General features: G+C 38.7%; 1 protein-coding gene across 1 annotated transcript; it reads right to left on the bottom strand.

The window, feature by feature from the left end:
• Positions 1 to 8,060: 8,060 nt before the first annotated feature.
• Positions 8,061 to 9,173, bottom strand: LOC146363970 (transcription factor HES-2-like). Its single transcript, XM_084918059.1, has 3 exons — positions 9,036 to 9,173; positions 8,742 to 8,925; positions 8,061 to 8,633 (listed from the first exon to the last, which is right to left on the bottom strand). Exons 1-3 carry the CDS (start codon positions 9,123 to 9,125, stop codon positions 8,308 to 8,310), a joined length of 600 nt encoding a protein of 199 aa, XP_084774185.1. The 5' UTR covers positions 9,126 to 9,173; the 3' UTR covers positions 8,061 to 8,307.
• Positions 9,174 to 25,068: the final 15,895 nt, after the last annotated feature.

The raw sequence follows: 25,068 nt of genomic DNA on the forward strand, positions 1-25,068 counted from the left end.
GCGTAGCTGCGGTGCGTGTCTGCGTTATGATCCGTAGACCAAACAAAATCTGCACCAAAAAGCTGAGGAAATTTGTGCGTAAAGAAGCTTCCAGTTTTGACGCGTCAAATGCTAATTCATCAAATATCCATTCATTAAGCCATACATTTTACATCATATTTTAAATGTGATGTTTTAATACAAAGATAGATTCATTTTTTCCTCACACAGTTGATGGAACTAAATTTTGTTTTGTTTAGAAAACACTACTGGTGCGTAATGACGCAGTGTTCGGAGATGCCTAGATACAATATTCTTCATATATTCTCTGCATGGAGCTGTGTGTTTAAAAATAAAAAATAAAAACTTAAAACAAGAGGATGCAGTACATGCATTAGTCGCACAGGGGCCAGGCTTGCATTCAAGAAAAAAAGTGTCCACATGGATATAGAATCTTACTCCAGGCATATATACCCAAGCCACGCTACTTTCAAATAACATCTGTTCTTAGATTTTTACAACAATGGTTTTGCATGTGACGTTTTTATGCAGTCTCTACCCAGGGGAGGTCTCTACCTGTAGGGTGTATCCCACTACAGCTAACGCATCATGCAGTGAGGTGGGGGCTTGAAAAAACAAAGGGTGGGTGCTGTGGGTGCATTTTATTAAATCACAATAACCATAGCAAAATATAAAAGGACACCAGGTTGTAACTTACTCACAAGGCATTTTAAATGTTTGTGTCCGTTTACCTGTCCGTAGTCTAAAAGTATTTAATAACCCAGCAATCTGTCCTGCCAAGTGTGAACCAACTTTAAGTGATAACTGTGATATTATTGTTATTGTTTAAAATATAAACTGGAGAGGCATGACAACCCATCAAATACCACTGCACTCTGGGGAACCACACGCGCAGCACGCGCCACGGGGACCAGATGGCTGTCTGTTAAAGAGCTCCAAACTCTACCAACCCCCAACCTCCATTAATGACCCCCACACCCCACATACTCCTCCTGCACCTCTGTAGCATCCGGAGTAAGCAGTCTCCTGGTCCAGTCTATGCGCGCGCACGCATACACACAGAGAGACTGTTCCAAACATTTGTGCTCTTTTTCTATAAACCTCACACGCACGACACACGATCTCAACGCGGTTTTTGGCGTGGGTATCCCATCTGCAAGCTTCTAATAGGTCCATGTTGTTAGGGTCCAACTGAAAGAAGCTTTGCATCTATCCCGTTTTACTCTATGCTGCAGTTGTCTCCCATAGCTTGCCTCTGTTTTGTTTTCTTTTTGTAAGCGTCCACGCTATCGTGACATGGTTGTTTATCATAACTACACGATAACACAGCTCAATCTTTTCACAGAGATGAAAGATGTTTGAGCAGGAGTGCATGACTCTGTCGATATCTTTTCGAAGGAGTATTATTTTGTCTTACCGGAGACAGTGGTAGAAAAAATAAAATAAAATATGACTGTAAAATTCTCAATTCTATTACTAAATTCTCTAATATATATCTTTCCACCTGGTTCAGTTTGAGTTAATTTTTTTTTTAACGCAATAGAGTATAGGTATAATATTGCAATGGGGTCGATTTGTGAAGCTATCTTAGTTCAGCATTTAACTTCAAATGTAAACAAATAAATCTAAAGGGGTAAAATATGGAGATCAGAAGCCTACAAAAGATCTTCAAACGAAGTCAAACCCTGTCCTGAAATTGAGAGGCACACTTGCTGCACGCGCCCCTCGCGCCCTGCTGGGATTGCAGGATGATGGTGGTGGGAGGGGTCGGCTCTTCTCTGTTTTGCTCCTACGGTTAGAGTCCTCTTTTGTGTTTTCAATCAAATTCGGCGTCGACAAACCATCTGTGCAGACCGATAACAGCGAGCCTTTGTCTGAAATGTACCAACACTTCATGGGAATTAAGGGTGGAGAGACTTTTGCCTCATCTCGAGATTCGATGCTTTTCACGACTCAAACAACGGAGAGCACCAAATTCAGTATTTTTCTCTAACCATGTACAGTTCACCTATTTTAGTGGAGGCTATCACTTCGGTGGAAACGTAAAAATATAATTTGTCGGTGAATGTAAAATTGAAAAAAGTTTGAAAGAGTATGAATATTAATTACTTCAGAAGAGTGTCAATTAGGCTAAACTCCCCAAACTGAGCTCTTACTACAACGTCTATATGTCTGCTCGAGTGCAGAGCGTCAAACAGGGAGTTAAAAATCTAAAGAGTAGTGATATGAATGAATATGAATCTCTTTTTACTACTTCATATAAGAATTTAAGCCGTTTTTTTCTGACACCTAAACTGTGAAGTTCTATGACAACTGACTGTTATCATAAACTGTTCTATGATAAAGTCATAACTATGGAGAAATAAATGAATAGTAACATTTTTCCATTTGTTCCAATTGGAATTGGAACAAATGGAAGTAAATTCTCGTACTGTGCAAAGGTTTTAGGTAGGTGTGGAAAAAATGTTGTAAACAGAGAATGCTTTCAGAAAGATAAATAATGATTGTTTATTTTTTATCAGTTTACAAAATGAGCGAACAAACAAACCAGCATCAATTCATAGGTACACTTGATCAAATTCAGGGACTTTGTAGGATTACAGTCAGGTGATCAACCAGTTATACCAAACAGGTGCTAATGGTCAGAAACAGCTGTGTAAGAGACCTAAAACTGGGTGATGAACAGCCAAACTCTGCTACCAAGGTGAGGTTGTGAAGGACACAAGGCAGTTTTACTGCATCAGCAAGGTCTCTCCCAGACAAAGATTTTAAAGCAGACTGGGGTTTCAAGATGTGCTGTTCAAGCTCTTTTGAAGAAGCACAAAGAAACGGGCAACATTGAGGATTGTAGGCGCAGTGGTCAGCCAAGGAAACTTAGTGCAGCAGATGAAAGACACATCAAGCTTATCACCCTTTGAAATCGGAAGATGTCCAGCACTGTCATCAGCTCAGAACTGGCAGAAACCAGTGGGACCCAGGTACACCCATCTACTGTCCGGAGAAGTCTGGATGGAAGTGATGTTTATGGAGGAGTTGCAGTCAAAAAGCCATACCACTGACGTGGAAACAAGACCAAGTGACTTAAGCATGCACAAAAACATAGGAACTGGGGTGCTCTGGACAGACGAGTCAAAATTTGAAATATTTAGCTGTAGCAGAAGGCAGTTTGTTCATCGAAGTGCTGGAGAGCAGTACAATAGTGAGTGAGTGAAGCATGGTGGAGGTTCCTTGAAAGCTTGGGGCTGCATTTCTGCAAATGGAGTTGGAGATTTGGTCAATTAATGTGAGGAAGCCTACATCCAAGCCTATCGTGTTCTTAATCCTGAGAAATACAGGCAGATACTTATCCATCATGCAATACCATCAGGTATTTGCAAACACACAGCCAAAGTCATTGAGAACTATCTTCAACGTAAAGAAGAACAAGAAGTACTGGAAGGTATGGCCCCCACAGAGCCCTGATCTCAACATTATCAAGTGTGTCTGGGATTACATGAAGAGTAAAGTGGAGGGACAGTATCCTGGCATAACCACCAAACTAAAGACACAAGAATAGTCCATATAGGAATGGGACAATTGGAGGGTTTTTGTAAAGCCTTCTGACACTAATAAAGCAGTACTTTTTCATTTCAGAGGCAGACAATGGGTAAATGGCACATCGTCATAACATCACAAACATCTTTATTTGGCTACATTTGTGCACACAAACAAGGAATTTGCTTCCAGTTTACTTTGCTTCCTGCATGCAAAGAAAAGAAAAGTCTTTTTTTAAAAAGTAAGATATAACAAGTCACAGAAATGATATGACCTGAACATGATAACAGTGGGTTATTTAACTGTGTTCATCACAGTGACAGCCTGTGAGAAGAAATTGTCTCTGTGGTGGCTGGTGTTCGTAAACAGAGCTCTGGAGCGCCTGTTTGAAAGCAGCAGTTTGAGCAGTGTTATGTCCAGGATGTGAGGGGTCAGCAGAGACGTTTTCTACCCATTTCCTTTATTAAAGCTGAAAATCTGAACTCCAATCACATCTTAATGTTTTCATGTAAAATGTACTGTGGTAGTGCAAAGAGGGATCATTGCAAAAACACTATCATTGTATCAGTGTCCAAATAAATATGGACCTAACTCTATGACTGACATGATGGAGCTGTTCACAGCAATGTTCACAGTAATGTCCATTTAGTGCATTTCTTTTGAAAGCAAAGAGTATTTATGTGAATTGCAGTCATATACTGATGACTGGCTGGTGCTGGTAAGTGCTGCCTAACATTTACATAAATTAGAAGTGCTAGATATTTAATGGCAGAGCAGAATTCATTCTCTATTTTTATGTACAAGTTTAATCAGAACGGGATGTCAGAACTGGCCACATGTTTTTCTTTTGGTTATGCAAAATGGCAAAACATTTACTTCCTAATGTTAAGCAAAAGTCTTTGCTTTTGCTCACCAAATGAGTAATTCCATGGAAATTCAATGAGCCTCCCATATAACCCCCTCCAAATCAGCAAGTTGTAATTTTTGGACTTTATCAAGTGTATTTGACCATTTTTGTAAACATCAATGTGTTTATTGAAAGTATGACAAATTTTATCATCATACTATAAATATATCACATGTTCCAGCCCCCCAAAGCTCATAGAGATAGATTAAAACTCCTTTTTGAATTCTTTTGAATTTTTGAGCCTTCATAATTGCTTAAACATGAAACATAGCAAGATTGAGTTCTCAGAACTGGGAAGCAAATTTAAGCTCTGTTAAAAACTGGAAACAAATCACTTTTACGCTATAAGTGTCCCAGTCTAAAGCCAGAGTCTCTTTTGGTTTCTTTCTATAACCACGTTTAAGTATCAGTGTACCGAAACTGCACCGATATAATATCAGTGACTAATTGTGACAGAAACAAGGACAATACATAGATGTTTTATCTGTTTTATGATAAGTCACTGTAGAAAAGCACATTTTGGTTAAACCTTCAAGGGCTGTATCATCATAAGGGATAGGTGGTTGATCAAAAAAAGTTATAGTATAAAAGGTCACCTTTTTGCTCTTTATGCCAGTCTAATTTTCTAGCCATGAAAATGAGACTGGCATGTCTTTTGGACTTTGGGAAAGACCTGGAGTAAGATAAGATAAATCTTTGTTAGTCCCACACGTGGGAATTTTTTTTGGTTACAGCAGAAAGTGGACAGTACAATTTAAGAGCAGCAAAAAATTTACAAAAAAAAAAAATAGAATAAGATAAAATAGAATAAAATACTATGTCATATCAGGGAAATTGCACTTAGTAATATAGCACATAAGGGAGACTGGGCGAAGGCTATCATGGTGTATTGGATGTGTGTGTCTGTCTGTCCGCACGTGTGTGGTCATCTGCAGAGACCATGTTGTGGAGTCTGACAGCAGTTGGAAAGAAAAACCTGTGAAATCTCTCCGTCCCACATCGTGGGTGCCGCAGCCTGCCACTGAAGGAGCTGCTCAGTGCTGTTGGAGTCTCCTGCATTGGGTGGGAGATGTCCAACAAGGATGACAGCTCATCCACCATTCTCCTGTCGCTCACCACCTCCACTGAGTCCAGAGGGCATCCTAGAACAGAGCTGGCCCTCCAGATCTGCCTGTTCAGTCTCTTCCTGTTCCCAGCAGAGATGCTGTTGCCCCAGCACACCACACCGTAAAAGATGGCCGAGGCCACCACAGAGTCATAGAAGGTCTTCAGGAGTGGGTCTTTCACCTCAAAAGACACAGGTACAGCCTGCTCTGCCCTTTTCTGTAGAGAGCATCTGAATTGTGAATCCAGTCCAGTTTATTGTTCAGATAAACACCAAGGTACCTGCAGCTATCTACAACCTGAATGTACAGCTGTTTAGTGGTTGCAGTGGAGAATGTTTGTGCCTGTGGAAATCTACCACCAGCTCCGTGGTTTTTCTATTGTTGATCTGGAGGCAGTTCTGCTGGCACCAGTCCACAAAACATTGGGTCAGTTCTCTGTACTTCCTGTCATCCCCATCAATGATGAGATCAACTATTGCACAGTCATACTCGCAATCACAAGGAGAACATGCAAACTCCACACAGGAGGGTTCCCGCTGGCTGGTGGAGTCAAACTCAGGACCTTCTTGAAGTGAAGCATCAATGCTAACCGCTGCCCCACCATGCTGCCCCACCATGCTGCCCCACCATGCTGCCCCACCATGCTTCCCCACCATGCTGCCCCATGATTCACTTTGTGTCAAAATAATTTATCATCAAATCAGATTTTAACACTCATGGATGTAGCTCAAGGCTATGAAATGGGGAAATAGCATAATAGTTCAGGTGAAACAACTGAGAGGTTTTCTCTGATATATTATCAGAAAATAGAGAAAACACCCGAGTCTCTCTAAGTCTGAGACCAAAATACAAAAGGTAAACATTTTTCAAAGTCACCATCAATGGGGAAAAATAGATGAAATACATGAAATAATAAGTTCATATTCCAATTGTTAAAATCAGTGTTAGGGGTTCTACAAAAGGCGCCAAATAACTAATTTGTTTTTATCACATGGCAGTTGGAGGCTGTTTAAACCTTTGATAGGTCTAGTGATCTCTAACATGTAGAAGTGTGTGGCTTCGTGGCAAAAGAAAATGTGCAAAGGATCCATTGATATGAGAGATGTCACCAGGAAATGTTTTCTATAACCGGAGTACTGACAGTAATGTGACTGCATAGGAGGACCCCCAAATATGTTCTAACTAAAAGAATTATGCATGAAATAGTGGTCAGAAATTTGATTAAGCATTATTATAAGAGTCAGAAATACCATATGGAAAGCTGACATGTAAGTGATGCAAACTTAAAAATGCAGATAGAAGTTTCTAGTTTTTAAGAAAACATTTTACAATGTTTTATTTAAATTTCCAAATGTATACATTCGGCAGTATATATCCTTTTCCTAATTAAAAAAAATGCTACAACACCAGCAGCTATGCAACAAACAATTTAACTTAAACACCTGAAAAACATCAAATGCAAAAATTAATTCTTCAAATAAATTTCTGCATATTTCATCTCTATAAAGTACAACCATCTTTGCTCTTCACCAGCTTCTTTTTCATTTTTTTTAAAAAGACACATTGATGCTTTAGGTTATGCGCTGTCACCGTATTGGTTGAAAACAAATTTTTAGTTAACTTAATAATTCCTCTTAGATTCCGAATTTTCCTCATTTTGAGCTCATGCAGGTCTAACAAAATTTCTACACAATATGATTTCTGCAAGATTTTGTAAAACCTTTTATATTATCATTTGTATCTGAATAAAACATAATTATAAACGGCTTGCTCTTTTCACAAACTGAATGTAGATAAAGCACGGGGATTACATCTACCATCTACGTCACACCAAATGCGTTTTCTGCAAAAGGTGTTTCATGGTTTTTCTGTAATAAGGTTATACATTATTTAAAAGCAATACAAGACATACACTGCACACACAGGCACACACACACACACACACACACACACACACATATATATATATATATATATATATATATATATATATATATATATATATATATTTATTTATTTTAATTTTTTTTTTTAATAGTCTAGTCTGTTGTTACTCCGACAGTAATCTCAGTGTGTTTCCTGTGACACAACCAGTACTTCTTCCCACAGATTTGGCGGCAACTAGAGCGGCGCCTCACATCAGCAACAATAGAGCAGCTGCTCAGCAGCATCAATGGGCTCTGGATGACCTGTGGCTTTGTGCGTTTGCGCGCCTTTTTTCTTCTTTCATTTCACCCAGAATCGTCTCATTAAGGCATCCGGGGTCAGTGATAAATTTGAGGTCCTTCAATCACCGCAACAAAAACGATCAAACACCATAAACATCTTTGTCGAGCATACTTTTATTGAAAATATTTTGTCATTGACAAAACAGAAATGTCATAAAACGTGTCTTTTCGTACATAAATAATATATAATCCTAGTTAACACATAGTGTTTACTGACTATTCTGTTGCACAGACCAAAATACATTTAAGTCAATCGTGCAAACCTCAAACAAAATAACCCGTGGGGTTTACAAAAGTGTTGTCTACAACCCTTAACTCTGAAACCCCAAAGAGGATTGCATTTTTTTAAGTTCAAAGCCTTCAGTTTCTTTGACATCTGTGCTCGAGTCTTCTAGCATTAAACGCAAAATGACTTAAACTTATATACAGCTCCAACAATTCTTCTTCACCGTACTCACTAAAACTACCACTGATTTAGTACAAATAGTAAACAGCACAAAATAAACAGGCGTGAGATAACTGTCCATCTAATCTACCAAGGTCTCCACATAGCAGCGCTGACAGCCTGCTGGTCTGCCTGCGCTCTGCTTGGAGCCACTGCGCTGCTGCTGCGGTGCTGAGTCTCCAGCCTGGAAGTGAAGCTGGATTTGAGACTCATAATTTTCTCTTGGATCTGAGGTAAAGTCCTGGAGCTCTGGGCACAGCAGTTCAGGCAGGTTGGAGTGACGGTGGCAGACATGGACTGCTGGACGAAGTCGTGCACCCGTTGGCACGCGTCCTGGTCCAGGCTTTTGGGAAGCAGCGCGGAAACGCGCTGGAGGCAAGCTTTGTAACCTTCTCTGTAACTGTCTGCGGAGTCTGGAGAGAGGACAGGAGATATTTGATCAGTGGCTGGGATTTTCACAAGAAGCGTGTTAAACTTGGAGGACAACAGTGTGCTATGCATGTCGTAGAGGTAATGCTCACCTTTGACTGGGGTGGAAGGAAGATCTCTGAGGAAGCGGACTGTCATTTCCAGAATGTCCGCTTTTTCCAGCTTGGAGTAGCGTGCGTTATCTTTGCCAACAAGGGGCAAAATCAGGCTCTTCAAATGATTGAGACTGTCATTGATGCGAGCTCGTCTTCTCTTCTCCAGCAGGGGTTTAAGAGTCTACAAAAAATAATTTCAACACTGTTACTAGGCTGTACCGATAGAGTTAACGCAGAACACGTTTCCAGAAACAAAACAAACAGCTGCGCAGTGGTTCGTCTTCTCCTTACCTTTCTAAGTTCGTTGGCTTGTTTTCTCTGGGCCACGGTGGACCTTGCAGGGAGAGGCTGGCTGGCCTCAGTAGAGAAGCTGGGACTCATTCTGTTTGCGTTTTCTTGTTGTGCTTTTTGACGGGAGATACTTGCTTCTTGAGCGGCTGAGCTGAAGTGTGCCGCTGAGCTGGCGAGCTTCCTATTTATGTGGAGCCGGAGCGTCAGAGGGGAGGGAACACAAGCCATTGCAGCGGGGGGATGACACAGGGGGCGAGGCCCTTGGGAGACGAGTAGAGATCCTGTCTGGACCATCTGGCCCCCCGCGTCTGTATGTTGGTATGCGGAGTTTCGTGATGCTGCTGCGTTTTACTGCATTTAAAATTTAAGGCTTCAACGTCTATCCAAGATCAAATTACAAGTGCAGGGTATGAAAATTTGTTTTTTTCTTAGTATAGGCAGACAACCGCCATTGTAAATATCTACAGTGTATCATTGTTCTTTTCGTGACGTTGTTAGTTAATAACTTAAATTATTAAAAGTCGCCTATGTATCATTTTGTTTATGTTTGTATTAAGCACTTCCTACAAGTAAAGTCAGCATGTTTTTATGAGACCCATCAAAGTTAAACAGCTATAAATGAACAATTACAAGTTAGATTAAAAACAAACAAAGAAAACATCCTGCATAATGAAAATTAATACCGTGCGTTTATTTATGGTTTCGTTCCCGCCACAACAAAACAAAAAGGAGCTAGATGAATGAATTTGAGGGGAGGAGACTAATCTATTCCAAAATTAATAAACCAGATACCCAAGCCACGCCATGTATGGATTAACATCTGCTTCTGGACCCTCAGCAGACTGCTTCCAATATCGACAACACGGTGTTTACCTGTAGCAGTGGGGGAGGTGACGGACAGCTCGAAATGCAAGCAAAAGGAAGCGTGTATGTGCAATATAAGATCGCATATCATAGCCGTGCAATACATGTGCAATACAATACACATGTTTAAAGGAAGAATTGAAAAAAAAAAAGATAAATACTCCCACGAATCGTCGCACTTAAATATGAATTTTGAATTATGAATTATGGAAATGTTAAGTATTCCCTACAAATTATGTAAATACAAGAATAATGCAATCTGTAAACGATAACTGTGACACATATAACATCAACCTCCAGAACTTTAAACAGCTTTTATTTAAATGCTATTTTAAAGAGTGTCAGTTTCTCAGGCCTATGAGCTGCCAGCAGGATTCACGCGTTCGGCACGCGCCACGATCGGAGCAACAGATGGTAACCCCCACCCCACCTCACCCCCGCCTTTCTCGTCTCCCGTCTCTATGCACCCTCCCCCGTCTGCCGCTGCTGCACCACTCTCGCATCAGCATCCCAGCCCCTGCTCCCGATCATGTGTCCTCTCGCCATAAATGTGCTTCACTCTTGTTTTGTCTCTTTTTTTCTCCTTTTTTTTTGCGAGGGAGGGGGGCTGTGGTGGTGGGGTGGGGGAGGGGGACATGACCGCAATGGTGCAATTGTTGTATTTTTGTAACAGTCAAGTTAAAACGGCATGATGAGTAGAAAAGGGAGAAAACATCTAGAATACTCAGAACTAGGAGTTCATAATAAAAATAGACAAAACTGCAAAAATGCATATAAACGCTCTCTGTTTTAAATGATGTCAAATAAATTTAGTTATAGATCTTTTGATGTTTAATGTCATTGGAAGCACCTTGGAGTTTTATGGATACATTTTGCGCAGGGAATTTCCAAGGAAACAAGAAGGAGCGAGACATGTGCATCACACTGAAGTAAATTTTTACGCACGCGAAACCAGATATACCGCACAACAAACTCATAATTTAGACAAAGATACGCTGTCCCATCGACTGCAATCTGCTCTTCTCTATAGCTTCAGGGATTTAACCTTCCTATTTTGTCAAGCATTACACATGCACGGTTTTGCACGCGCCCTGCCCCATGGGGCCTCAAATAACCGCCACCAAGTCCAGTATGGGAACTGGCACTTCGCGATAAGACGAAAAAAAAGTCCAGGAAAGGCTTCGGTTGGGACCCTTTTTTGTTTTGGTTTCAGCGTGGGTATCCATCTGTGCACGATCAGGGCACAGTGATCCTTTGTTGAAGGGTGTACAGAAAAGTGGAGTCACTCAAAGTTTTACAGCAACTGTGTGGGAGATGCACATAATTTGTTTTGTTTGTTTGTTTCCAGTAAAACTAGGTATTTAAATCCCCATTTCATTTCTTCAACTCCACCAAATGAAATAAACTGTCAAATTGTTTATTACCGCGGAAATAAATCAATAAGAATACCAATTATAACATCTTCAGTATAATTTTGGACAAGGTACAATCTGGATGAAGAGATGAAACGGCAAAGAGCTATCCTGTGCATTCAAAGAAAACATCTTTAAAATCCTAATCGCTGAGTTTGCGTATGAGATTTAATAGAATTTGGTTGTATAAACGGCATGAGACTGACACGAGCCAAAGCGTTCAGACAGATGGAGCTGAAGCGCACTGAGGCGTAAAACCAAAAGCGTCGAAGGACTCTGCTCTGCCAAAGGTGATCGTCTCCACTTCATGGAGCCACATGAAAATTTCCAGACTTGGAGATTTTCCAGACTTCAAATCGCGACTACACCCTAAACGATGTTTGGCGACCCAAGCCAAATTCTACGCTACCATTATCCACATGACACGAAAGCATCTGCTAGACTCAGGACTGACCTTTGTGTACGGAGCAAAAAAACAAAAAACAAACCAACAAAAAAAAATATTTTATTCTATGCAGCCTAAAGTAGACTGAAAATTTATATACCAAATACATAACGGCAAGCTCAAAAATACATATTTTCGTGAAATGCTCAAAAAAAAAGACACATCCAATAATCGTTTTTTTCTGCCAGTTTCCATTCTTTCATTGACAAACTGAACTCTTTATTGTCATTGCACGATCATACTTTGTGCAATTGCACAACGAAATTAGAGTATTGTCCCACATCGGTACTAAAAGAAAGGCAAGAAGTAATCGCAATAAACAATATATATGAATATAATATAAATACGCAAAATGTGCAGAAACATTAAAGACGACAATAAGGCTATATATAAAATATCATCTTTTTGTTTGTTTTTATTTTAAAATATGCCCTTTCCATGGTCACTAATGTTTGGCTCCACATTAATTCTGTTAGAAAAATCTCCCACAAATCTGTATTGTACATTCAGTTAAGAAAATAAAACATATCATATTTTAAATTACACTAAATGTGTTTAAGATGAAACATAGAAGTCTTTGTAAAGCATATTTCATACAAATTTGATTATAACAGTCAAAAATCTGATTGTAATCAATTATTAAGCTATTTATACACATAGTACAGATATATAAGCAGAAACTGCTTAGAAATTACAAACATCCATCCATTTTCCTAAACATTTATCCAGTCCAGGGTGCTGCAGCCTTTCCCAGTTGTCACAGTTCAAGGTTTTACAAAAAGCAAGCCACAGCAAAGTGATGGCAAGACCAAGAGGTCACAAGGCGTAGCAGAAGCAATGAGTCTTATTTTGATCTACAAAGTACCACAAAAAACAAAAAGACTACAGTGCCCTTCTGTTTTGGCTCAAACAAGAACTGACTTTTGTTGATGTGATACTGTGATGATCTGTGCACTCAGTGCCGGACTCATGAGAGACATAAGACAAACATTTCAGTTGATGGTTGTTTTTTTTTTCTTAAAAGCATATCAGCACTGGTGTATTTATCATTATTTCTTTCTTTTTTTTCCTGAAAGCTTAAACAAAAATGCCATTCCAGATGAAGGCTGGTGAAATAAATATTTGATTCAGTTGAAATGTCAAATATTTAATAATTCTAATTCCTTGACTGTGTCCTTTGTTTGACATGATATGACAACCTGGTAAATTGAATAGCTTGGATTTTCCAACAGATAAGACACAAACAAACTGTGCACTGACTTTGGCTTTGTAAAAAATTATTATGGGCTTTACTGTTTGCCATTTTCTTAAGAAAAGGTTTGATCCATGGTAAACTAAGTCATCTGCATTGCACACTTACTGTAAACTTTTAGTATGGTTTTAACACCATGACGATGTTTAAACCATCTAATTTTCTTTTACCATCCCCCTATATTCTTTGTAGTTTGTAGTAGAATTCACATTGTATGACTGAAGTATACTGGGTCACCTACACTACACCTACAGCAGCTGCTCAGCCATGGGAAAACCACATTCCAACTCAATGATCTCTTTAAAATGAACTATTTTTTTCAGAAATGTAGCCACATTGTATGGCTAGGTGTTTGATTTTATATATCTGTGGCATTTTTGGTATCGTCCAATACAGGAAACTGAGCTTAAATGTTTGAAAATAGAAAGCTTACACCTTAGACTTAACTTGCCAGCCAGACTCCAACCACAAATTGAATTCTGTGTGAGTCCTTCTCAATACAAGACACATCAAAGTAGAACCAGTAGTAACGGTTTAGGGGCGCATGCGAGACAATAGCATAGATAATGATGGTAACTCAGTTTCAAAAATTGGGAAGCTGTGTAAAAAGTAAATAAGAACAGAATGCAATGATCTGCAGATCTCATAAGCCTACATTTTAAAACTCAAATCTTTACATTTGGAACATGTATCAATTTAAGAAAAATATTTAATCGTTTTAAAATTGATTGAAGCAACACATCTCAAAACTGTTGTCACAGTTTGCCACTGTGTAGTATCCACTCTTCTTTGAGCAACAGTCTGTAAACATCTGGGAACTAAGGAAATTTGTCATGCTTATCATTTCATGATGCTCCAAATGTTTTCCATTAGTGAAAAGTCTGGACTGCAGGCAGGATAGTTCAGCACCTGGACTCTTCAAGTACAAAGCCATTCTGTTGTAATAGATGCTGCATGTGGTAAGGCATTGTCTTGCTGAAATATGTGAAGCCTTCCTTAAAGAAGGCTTCTTCTGGATTGGAGAATATGTTGCTCTAGAGCTTGCATGTACATCTTTCACAACTGATGGTGCCTTTCCAGATGCACAGTGCACCCTTATACCATCATCAGCATTATGCAGGCTTTTGAAATGAGTACTGATAACAAGATGGATAGATTTCAAATTCAGATTTGTCTGACCACAGAAGAGTTTTCTACTTTGCCGGAGTTCATTTTAAATGAGGTTCAACTCAGAGAAGATGGCAGCATTTCTGGATTATGTTCTTTGCATAGCTTCTTCTTGCATCATTAAGCTTTAATATGCACATTTGTGGATAGCACAGTGAATTGTCAATTAACTAGAACCGGTTTTATTCAAGTCCTAGGGTATCCCAGTTATGCCATATACACAAATATGATGAATAATGCTTTCAGCTTTAAGAGATAAGACACTTTCCTTTGGTTTGTGTTTCTGGTTTACATGTTTTGACATTTTTAAAATCCTGGTTGCATAACTACTGTCTGATGTAATCAGAGATCCTTCAGATTGTGTGTTTGTGCTAATGTTGTTTGGGTTTCTTGTTTAAAAAAAAGTCTTTCAACCCAATTTCAATAGAGTTGAATTCAACTGAAAAGGCTCATATTTTCCCTTCGACATATTGTTATGAAAAAAACTTCAGAGCCCTAGCTTACACACTGCTTCTTATCACCACCAACTTGTAGTAAGTAAGTAAGTAAGTAAAATTTATTTATATAGCACATTTCACAGATAAAAATCACAAAGTGCTTCACAGTAAAATCAGAAATAGAAATAAAATAATATAAAGCAGTGAAAAAATTAATTAAAAGCTCTTTTGTATAAAAATGTCTTCAGCTGCTTTTTAAAGGAGTCAGTGGAGTCCAGACAGCGTAAATACAACAGCAGAGAGTTCCACAACCTTGGTGCCAGTGCCTGAAATGCCCAATCCCCACGTGTTTTAAACCTAGTACGTGGGACCACCAGTAACCTCTGACCTGATGATCTAAGTGCTCGAGATGAAGCATGAGGTTTCAACAGGTCAGAGATATATTGGGGAGCTTCACCGTGCCGAGCTCTAAAAGTTACAACTAAAATTTTAAAATGAACCCTAAAATTTACTGGCAACCAATGAAGAGAAGCCAAAACTGGAGTAATGTGTGAGCTCTTGTTTGTGCCAGTTAAAAGTCTTGCCGCGGCATTCTGTACGGTCTGAAGGCGATCCAGAGCTGATTTATTGAGACCAGTAAAAAGACTATTACAATATGCCAAACGAGAAGAGATAAAAGCATGAGTAATCATCTCAAGTTCTGCCTTTGACACCAGTAGTCTGAGTTTAGAAATGTTTCTTAGATGATAAAAACAGTTCCGGACAAGTTGTTTAAAGTGTTTCTCAAGAGACATTGAACTGTCAAATATAACACCTAAGTTTCTGAGACTCGGCTGAAATGAAGGGTCTAAAAAACTGATATGCTGCTTAATTTCTGAGGTGCAATAATCAAGGTTTCTGTTTTATCTGCATTTAACTGGAGGAAACTGTCATTTAACCATTGTTTGATTTCTGATAGACAATTATTTAAACACGACAATTTATAAAACTCAGTAGTTTTGAAAGAACAGTATAACTGAATGTCATCAGCATAGAGATGATAAGAAATGTTATTGTAATGTCTGATAATTTGGCCTAGAGGGAGTATATACAGCAAAAAGAGAATCGGACCTAAAACAGATCCTTGAGGTACCCCAGAAGGCAGAACTAATGTTCCAGACAACACATGATTCATACAAACAGTAAAAGATCTCTCAGATAGATACGACATAAATCATTTTAAAACAACACCAGTAATCCCAAACAAGTCCTTCAGCCTATTTATCATGATGCTGTGATCAACAGTATCAAAAGCAGAGGTGAGATCCAACATAACCAGAACGGAGTACTCTCCAGAGTCTGCTGCCATCAGAATGTCACTAGACTCTTTAAGTAAAGCGGTTTCAGTGAAGAGCGGAAAATGTCCAGAACATTGTTCATTTCCAAAAAGTTGTTAAGTTGTTCTGCAACTGTTTTTTCCAATATCTTTGACACCAATGGTAATTTTGATATTGGCCTGTAACTGCTTGGAAGAGATGGGTCCAAATTTGTTTTCTTTAATATTGGTTCAACAATAGCTTGTTTAAAATAGCTGGGAACTGAGCCAGTATAAAGAGAAGTATTAATTATTTCCAGAATACAGGGGCCAATAGAGTCAAACACACTAATGAAAAATGATGGAGAAAGTACATCAAGGTGGCTTGAAGTCAGTTTCATATGACCGAGCAAAGCACTGATGTCCTGTAAGGTAACAGGAGTAAAAGAGGACCAGGTATCAGAGGTAAGCAAAGTGTCAGCGTGATACTGGGAGGATGATGGAGAAATATTTGACCTGACGGCAGCGACCTTATTAACAAAATAATTTAAAAAGTCATTACAGATTTAGTATAGACTGGTACATGAGGAATATCAGGAGAGAAAATTCTTAATTGTATCAAACAATACTCTTGTAGCAGCAAATGGCCGCCCCTCCCTGAGCCTGGAGGTTTCTTCTTGTTAAAAAGGTGTTTTTCCTTCCCAGTGTCACCAAGTGCTTTTTCATAGGGGTTCATCTGATAGTTGAGTTTTCTCTGTATTTCTTTTTCTTTGTAGGGTCTTTACCATACAATATAAAGCACCTTGAGGCAACCATTGTTTTAATTTGGTGCTATATAAATAAAATTGAATTGAATTGAATTGAATTGAATTGAATTGAATTGAATTGAATTGAATTGAATTGAATTGAATTGAATTGAGTTGAATGGGAGTTCATAAGTCCTCTCGTCTAATACGAAGAACACTGAATAAAAGCTTTATTTTAAAGTCTTACTTTACTGCAAATTTTTTAAATCCTATCAAATTGAAGATAAAAAATATGATATTCAAGAAACAATTTGAGTTTTACCGATAGAATCTTAATATTGTATCACTTGGGCTTCCTTGGCCATAAAATGTGGACGCTGTAATGCCTGTCATTTTGAAAAGAAAGGGCTCTGTTTGCCCAACCCCCACAAATGTGGCATCAATACAAAGCCCAAGATGTCCTAGTGACTCTACAGTAGGACTAAGATATATTGCATAAATTCTATTTGATGTAGAAGTTTCAGACTCATGTCCTTCATAGAGGAGAAGAACGAATTCCAGGGTCTTGGGAGGATATACAGTATGTAATCTTTGAGAAGCTGACAAAGTAAAGTCAAGACTTTACAAAAATGAGAAATCCAACAGTCTCCCCTTGATGGCTGGTTGAGTGTAAAATCCCCTAGACATAGTGTGCCTGGGTCTCTCTCTCAAGTGGTGTAGATGAAAAGACTGCAAAAAAATTACATTTAGAAAATATCCGACATCCTAATGTGTCTGTATAGTACACGCTGCATTGATTTCTAAGAAATGGCATCCTGGGTATAAATCAAAAGAGGCATCTCCCAAAACCAAAAACAATTCCTGGAAGGAATCTTGTGTCTTTTTTTCTTTTTTTTTTAGTTCAACAACATGGTAGACAGCAAGACAGCAACATGGTCACTGATCTCCAAAGAACAGAGCAGACTAGGACGTGAGATTCAACAACTTTGAGATGTTGCAAGGGTATCCTTTTTTCTGGTACTTTTTCTGATACTGCTAATGTCCACATTGCTGAAACGTGTAAAATAAAAACATTTGACAGGTTAAAATTATGGTTTGGTGTCTGATTCTGTCTGTGCATTCATCAATCCAGACCTGACAATCCATAACACATTGCTCTTTGTGTGTGGAAAAAGCATTTTCTTTAATTTATTTTTTATTATTTTTGCATGTATCACATGTTTCAGATCATCAAATACATAAACCATCCAAACTTCCTTGCCCCTATTTCATCTTCAAAGCAGACACAAACAGAAAAGGAAATTATACTAAGATCATTATTAGATTTTATTAGAGTATACTAAAGTCTCATTTCACTTTGTTAATCGGTCTGTGTGTCCCTCCACAAATAGTAAACAGCTTTGTTTGTGTAATAAAAGAAATGACGCTTTTTTAGCATCAGATGTGGGGACAGTGCGCGTAATATGCGTATGCTAATGTTTTTACATAGCACCAGCGTTGTTTTTATACATGTCGTCAAAGCACTGATGTCACATTTTATCATCTGGGGACGCAAACAAACACGTATTACAATGTGCCAACAAGCTCCCCACGCTTAAACCAACGCCGTTTTCATAAGGCATCTGCGGATTGGGGAAAATCCAAACTTTTTTTTTTTTACCATGCACGAAGACCATTTGACGTCACTGAATCTGTCCCCTGAGCGTCCCTCCAGGTCACGTGCTATAGGAGACAAAAGGTGGATATTCTTATATTTTTATTTGAACTTAAACTAACCTGTCTAATTAAAACACCACTATCAAATAATAAGAAATCAGCCCCATCAAACTGTTATATTGGCTCTTTATTTATTTCAGATGTTAACTGTGAATATCAAAATCTACAATTAAACATGACAATAAATAATTTGAGCTATTTTCTAGTCAAATATTATGTTACGAGCGTTATTTTATTGCTATTGCCACTGTTATCAGTGCACAGAATGTATTATTTTTTTACACAATGGAATTATGGTTAAAACTGTGTTTGCACATAAGAATAAGTCCATAATGTCATGTTGCTTCACTCCTGACAAAAGACAAAAGGATGAAATATAAATAAACCAACTGAATGAAAGAGCAGCTATGATTGCATTGAGCCAGTAGTTAATGTCGATTTATTAACTGTAACGACTTATTTATTAATTTATTTTATTATTATTATTTAGCTGTGCCCTCTTTAAAATGAAATCTATTGCAGTGCCAAACAGCAAGCCTAGCGTCTTTCGTTTCAGAGGCGGGGAGATATTTTCGTGTAATTGCGCATTGCCCAAACCAAATGGATGGCTCAGACAGGATTTGAATATCCAAAGAAGCCTAACAAAGCCAAAAGCCAAGCTCCAAGCACACATCTGGTGACGCACATTTGTTTTGCTCTTCAAAGTTGACATAGGTAAACTTACAGCGTCTCATTGGCTTCTCCACCAATAGCTGACGTTTCCAGCTCTGACACACTTTTCTTTCTCTCACTTCAATGCACCAGCACACAAAAACTCGATTGTGCGTCAGTGACATGTCATATGTATGTCCTATAGTATATAGAAGACCTAGCTGTAACTTAAAGACTGTGTCTTTCTTAATTCTTTAGTAAATAGTGAAGTATAGTGTGGATAAGAAAAGCCAGCAGCTTCGATGCAGGCATTGGACAGGCAGGACATGCGGCGTGGTGGCGGGGTTTTTGAATATTGGATTTCTGATTGAGGGGAATCCATTGTGCAGCCGTATCAGGGGCACGAGAACAGCACGAGCCAAGAGAACAAAGGCACCAGATGGCTTCCTGCTTCGATACATTATTTTTGAAGTTACACAGACACAGGGGCCATTAAGAGCTGCCCAAAGGGAAATCTAGAAGTGGGCAGTTAATCACGAGAAAAAACGTAGAAAAAAAAACATTTTTACTACAGCAGTTCCCAAAATAGAGAAGTGGTCTTTACGAGGGGTTTCTTTATGTTCTTTAAAGTCTTTATTTGATTTGCCATTTATTATTTCCGCAGAGAATAATAAACCAGAAAAAAAAGCTTAAAAAATAACAACAAAAGGCGAAAACGCTCGAAACGATTCTTCTGCGTTTCTTTATTTTCAGAATGAAAAAGCAAATTAGTACACTATTGAAATGCTCCCCTTATAGTCAAACTGATGAGACTTTAGCTCGCAGTCCAGCGCAGAACATTAAAACCAAACTGGGTTCAACTTCAGAGAGCTTTAAAACATTTAATCTTGTTGCTGTTTTCTATTTTTATTTCATTTTATTTCATTTTATATTATTTTTCTGTACTATTATAAGTTCCTGCACAGTCCTTCAACCAGTGAGTGGGCGTGGTCTGCAGGGGTGCCCGCCCACAGACAGAAGCGTCTCTGTCAGTGAGCCTCCAAATCTCGTGTTCTAAAAGGGCGCTCAATACAACCTTAGCCATCAGACTGACTACACGGGACTTGATCCACGAGCACAGGATCGGCGTGTCACACGTGGTATGTTTTTCACTTTTAATTTAAACGGCATCATACCCTTTCTGATTACAAAATATATAGATAAAGGTTAGATACAGTGTAGTAGTGTTGCTTTTTGTAGGAGAGCTCAGCTATTTATAATAACATTTGTCTGCTGCTCTTTTATTTTAATGGATGTATATATTTGAGATATTTGGTGTCACAATTTGAAGTAGACTATGTTGTTTGCGCTGTAGTGTTTGGCCAACAAGCTGATATGACACCTATAACTAAAGCTGCTATAACACGTGACCATGGGGTTTTACAGTATTGTAGATTATCTTTAACAATGCTTACAAAGGGAACACTGGGAGTCCATCTTTTGAGTTAGTCCAATTATGTTTATCTGCAGCAGAATAATATAGCTGAGCTTAACTTTGAAAATAAGCTTGTCTTTTTATTCGACTCACTAGAGCATCAGAGTGCTGCCAAGGCCTTTTTGAATTTTTTTGCTGCAGATGTTGCATTGTTAAAACGCCTGTCTTGTCAAATTAGTTGTCCTGTTTCTGTCCGGCACTAATGACCCTGAGTGTGAGAAACTCTGACTGCAGATATTCTCACTGCAGCTCACGGATGACTGGGTCGCCGTGGAGCAGACATCACGGCTGCAGGGTAAGTTCAAGTGGGCACAAGACGTCTACGTTTTGTCTCAAAGGCTGTGAGAACAACAGTAAAGTTTAAAGAAAGGAACTTAAGCAATATGATGGTAGGACTTGTCAATAATACCGTATGCTTAATATTTCTAAAAGTGCATTGTTCCAGGTATCATAATAATGCAAATTATTCAATAACTATCACTATCATAAAAAAATGCAGATTATCTTTTAGGGTCTTACAAGCCTGGAGTTTATTACTCTGAGAGGAAAAAGGTATAATTTTACACAAAATCTGCGCTCAATCGCAGATGTTAAAAAGTAAAAACTCATTTATATATGTTCAAACTGCAGGTGCACTCATATTTAGATTAAAAATAGGAACATTATAGAGGAATTACATACTTTATGTCTTTAGAGCACAAATGTTCATATTTTCTAAATATATGTTGTCATACCGACTTAAGCTGCAGAAAACTGAAGTTTTTATTAATATAGGCCTATGCAAAAAACTTGCAGCTACAAATACAAAAGGGTTGTTGTTAATTTAAATATCTGGAGTATGCTCTATTCCTCATTACAATAGTAATTCAATCTATGCATTGTATCAATTTCAAGAATATGCCAGTCAAACCGAGAAGAAAGAAAGAAAGAAAGAAAGAAAGAAAGAAAGAAAGAAAGAAAGAAAGAAAGAAAGAAAGAAAGAAAGCATTTGGGGATGGGAGAATGGAAAAGAATAAAGTATTTTCCTCGCTTTGTGTGTTGGTCTTCTTTCAGCAAATAAAGTTTATTTTTGGTGTCTGGTGTCTTTTCTATGAACAGTAATCTTACCACAGTCCTTTTGTGTGTGTGTTTTTTTTAATATTACATAATTACGTTGTTTGTTTGGGAATTTTAGATTTGACACGATGATGATAAAGACACACCTGTGTCTGTGGTTGAGCATGCCCTGCTGCACACCGGAGGCCCCTTCCCTGCACGCGCCCGAGTTTACCCAATCCAAAGCAATTCCTCTGTGGCACGCGCTGACCAGCAGGCTGGACAGGGAGCTATTACTCTGCCATATAGCCTATAAACGGGTTTTCAAAACTGTGCCTCCTCACACGATAAACTGAGACTGAAAACTGAATGAATATATGGTGGCTTTAATAAAGATGATGACGCATTTATCATCAGGTTAAAATGGTCAAGCTAAAGTTACAATTTCCAGTATTCATAGAGGATTCCCCCTCTTTTTTAATAAAAAAAACAAAAAAACAAGTGTACTATCTGTGGCAGTCACTGACCACAGTAAACTTTCACGTCTAGATTATTTTGGGATCTTATTGTGTCAGAAATACTGAATTTTACAGTTGTTGGGTTACAAGAGGTTGGTTTGAACTTGGTAGAGAATATCTCATTTAAATGTTCCCGCGCAGCAGCAGATGTGAACACACAATAGGTTAGATGGGGCCCACGCTCTGAATAATCGAGTCCAATTTGAATAACTGTCGCACTTCTGACGCGTGCAAGAAATATCCCAGCTTTCCCAGGCTCTGAGGGAGGGGAAAACCGTTGGCAGCTTCTTTCCAGTTCAATGGGGATTTGGCTCCTCACTGGTTGAGGTTGTTGGAATGTCTTTTAACAGTCTGGGAAAAGACTCCACAATTTCCTACACTTGATTAAACCCTGTGTTAGACCGATCATCAAAAGCTACAGCTGCAGCACAAAAGTACCCCGTCTTTCACGTCTAGAGTCCACATACCAAAGTGGGAAATAATAAGCCCAAAACAAGGAGATGGGATTAGTGTGGCAGTCAAATAATCTACACCGTATTTAATAAACGGACAATCCAATTTTAGTGAGTAGCTAGAAGTTGAATACTCTACTATAAAAAGGTCGACAGTTTTTGAAACTGTGGGTCTCGTGATAAATAAAAAATAAACTTCAGATTCAGCTGAGGTTATATTCAGTTGAAGGTCTTTTTTTCCCCTGTGAGTCAGGGCAGTGTGTCTGAAAATAAACAAACAGTGCTAGCGTATGGAAATGTGCGAAGATTTAATAGTGCCCATAAAACGACCACAATGTGCTTTGCTTCCGAGCTAACGGACTTGTTCCACATATATGTACTTTAGACTGAGCTAAAAAAAATCTTCTAGGTTAAATGACCTCTCCTCCCCCCTCGTTTATCTCCAGCCTGTTTGAGAGCTATTACTGTCCATTTCCTCTGGGGAATTGTAGTTAGCACGCTCGTGGGAATTCCCCCCCTCCTCCCTCAAATTGGCGCGCGGTGTCCATGACAGTTAGACCTGTGAGACAGATGGGCCGAAGAGGCACGCGCCGAGCACGAGACTCGCTCATACCCCGCCCCCCGCCACCACCTCCTCCAAATACTCCGGAGTGAAACCACCCGCATACCGCAGAAGTTACCTGAGCGGAAAAACCAATCAAATTAGTCTGACAGAAAGTTAACCTGGTGTGAAGCTTCATTATTTTTCAAAATTTGCCCCACATCTAATCATTTAAATACCATAGTCTTAGGCTGTAACTATAGCATAGTCTTGTTTAAATCCTGCTCTGGCAGTGTATACCAAGACTGTATGTTTACAAAGCAGTTAGGGGAGCATATTGCTGAGTTTTGCTTATTTTTTTTAGATAAAAATGAAGACTTTCAAATTTGTCGTTTTTAAGACATGTTATCTGAGTCTTCCGGTGTGCAAGCTTATTTAAATTTGTCATTTTTCAAATAACTTGAGGTATCAACACCTGTTCCAGGTGGAGATAAGCTGCAGAATACGAGGCTTTCCTGCCACCGTTTGGTGGTGAAATGTATTACAGTTCGTTGCAATATGTTCATGGAAATACAGACAGCCTATCTGCATCATTTGCATTGAAACTTGACCTTTGAAACTTTTGTTAAAACTGTCAGTAAGGCCACATAGAAGATAATGCTCACCAACATGTGCTTCTATACCTTCCGCAGGTATAGCTGCTAAACGTTTAAAGTAGGTAGCTTTTGCACTATATGGACAAGAGTACTGAACATCTATACATTACACCTACAGGAGCTGCTCAGCCCATGCCGTTGAGCTCCCTGTACAGTTTTTGTGCTTACTGTAATGCCGGAGCAGGTTCGCAGCCCTGCAGTTATTGAGTCAGTAGAGCTTTGGAGACTTTTACTCAATATGCGCCTCAGTACTCGGCGACCCTGCTCCATAACTTTATTTGGTCTGAAACTTTGTCTTAGTTGCTGAAGTTCGGTCAAATTTTCAGTAAAACCACTTACAATTAGTTGATCGTGGAACATCATAGGGGGAAACATCAAGACATTTCAATGGCATCCTGTCACTAATCGTGCTCCAGAAAGCCCCATTGTTTCACAAATATTTGCAAAGTCAGAGTGCGGCAAGGTGCTTGATTAGACACTGAACACACATGAATTCAAAGGCTCAGTGGGTTTTCTCCATAAAGTGCACGTAGGTTGGACTTCAGTATCGCTGGAAGACCAATTTGCTTTCTTATATGTAATGCAAAAAAAAAAAAAAAATCATAAAACTGCTTTTGCAATCTTGCACTATGACTATTTACTTTCTCCAAATGTAAAAGATGAAACTTTTTTTTAAAGAGTCCTGCATCTGTGCCTTATCTTGCTGTTGGATAGCTTGCAAGCAGCATTTTGTTGTGGTTGATTAAGGGAATGTTAATTTAAGCTATTTTATTTCATGTCTGGCACCCAAACAATGAAACACACACCACTGGCGTAAATGCACTAAAATGCATAAACGATCATTGGGCAGGACTACTTCTCATGATTTATCCGGTTTCAACATCAAGTTTTTATTCCTCAGAAATAACTTGTTCATCTTTTAATCTGGCATCATTTAAGATGTATAACTATTTCCAATTGACGTATTAACATGCGGTCTATAATAACAATATAGTTATTTTTTTTTCATCTCAGTCGACTTTTATTGGGACATATTGGCTTGGTGGAGAAAAAAAGTCGTATGTGTTCAAGGGTAACATTTGAAAAAAGGAAAAAGCAGGTCTAGTGGCAGCTTACTTGCGAATTTCTGCAGCGCGGTTATCTGCTCACCCAACAGAAAAACAACAAAATTATTATTAATTATATTATTATTTTTTGTTTTGTTTTGTTTTGTTTTTTGTTTTTTTGTTTTTTTTTGGGGGGGGGGGGTTACACTCCCGTGAAAGGCCACTAGATGGACCTCTGTAGTGTGCAAAAGTGCTCGGATCCTGTGATGCTGATTTCACTGCCACATGTAATATTAATGCTGTTTGCAAACAGGATCTGGGGTGTGT

This window comes from Perissodus microlepis, chromosome 20 (genome assembly GCF_051167445.1).
Source record: "Perissodus microlepis isolate ML-2025 ecotype Zambia chromosome 20, ASM5116744v1, whole genome shotgun sequence".
NCBI lineage: Eukaryota > Metazoa > Chordata > Actinopteri > Cichliformes > Cichlidae > Perissodus > Perissodus microlepis.

What these genes read in the sequence shown, in the direction of transcription:
- LOC146363970 (XM_084918059.1), bottom strand. Translation starts at nt 9,125, where the DNA reads ATGAGTCCCAGCTTCTCTACTGAGGCCAGCCAGCCTCTCCCTGCAAGG. An exon ending in AAGCCAACGAACTTAGAAAG is followed by an intron (nt 8,926 to 9,035) that starts GTAAGGAGAAGA and finishes TATTTTTTGTAG; the next exon opens with ACTCTTAAACCCCTGCTGGA. An exon ending in TCCTTCCACCCCAGTCAAAG is followed by an intron (nt 8,634 to 8,741) that starts GTGAGCATTACC and finishes TCCTCTCTCCAG; the next exon opens with ACTCCGCAGACAGTTACAGA.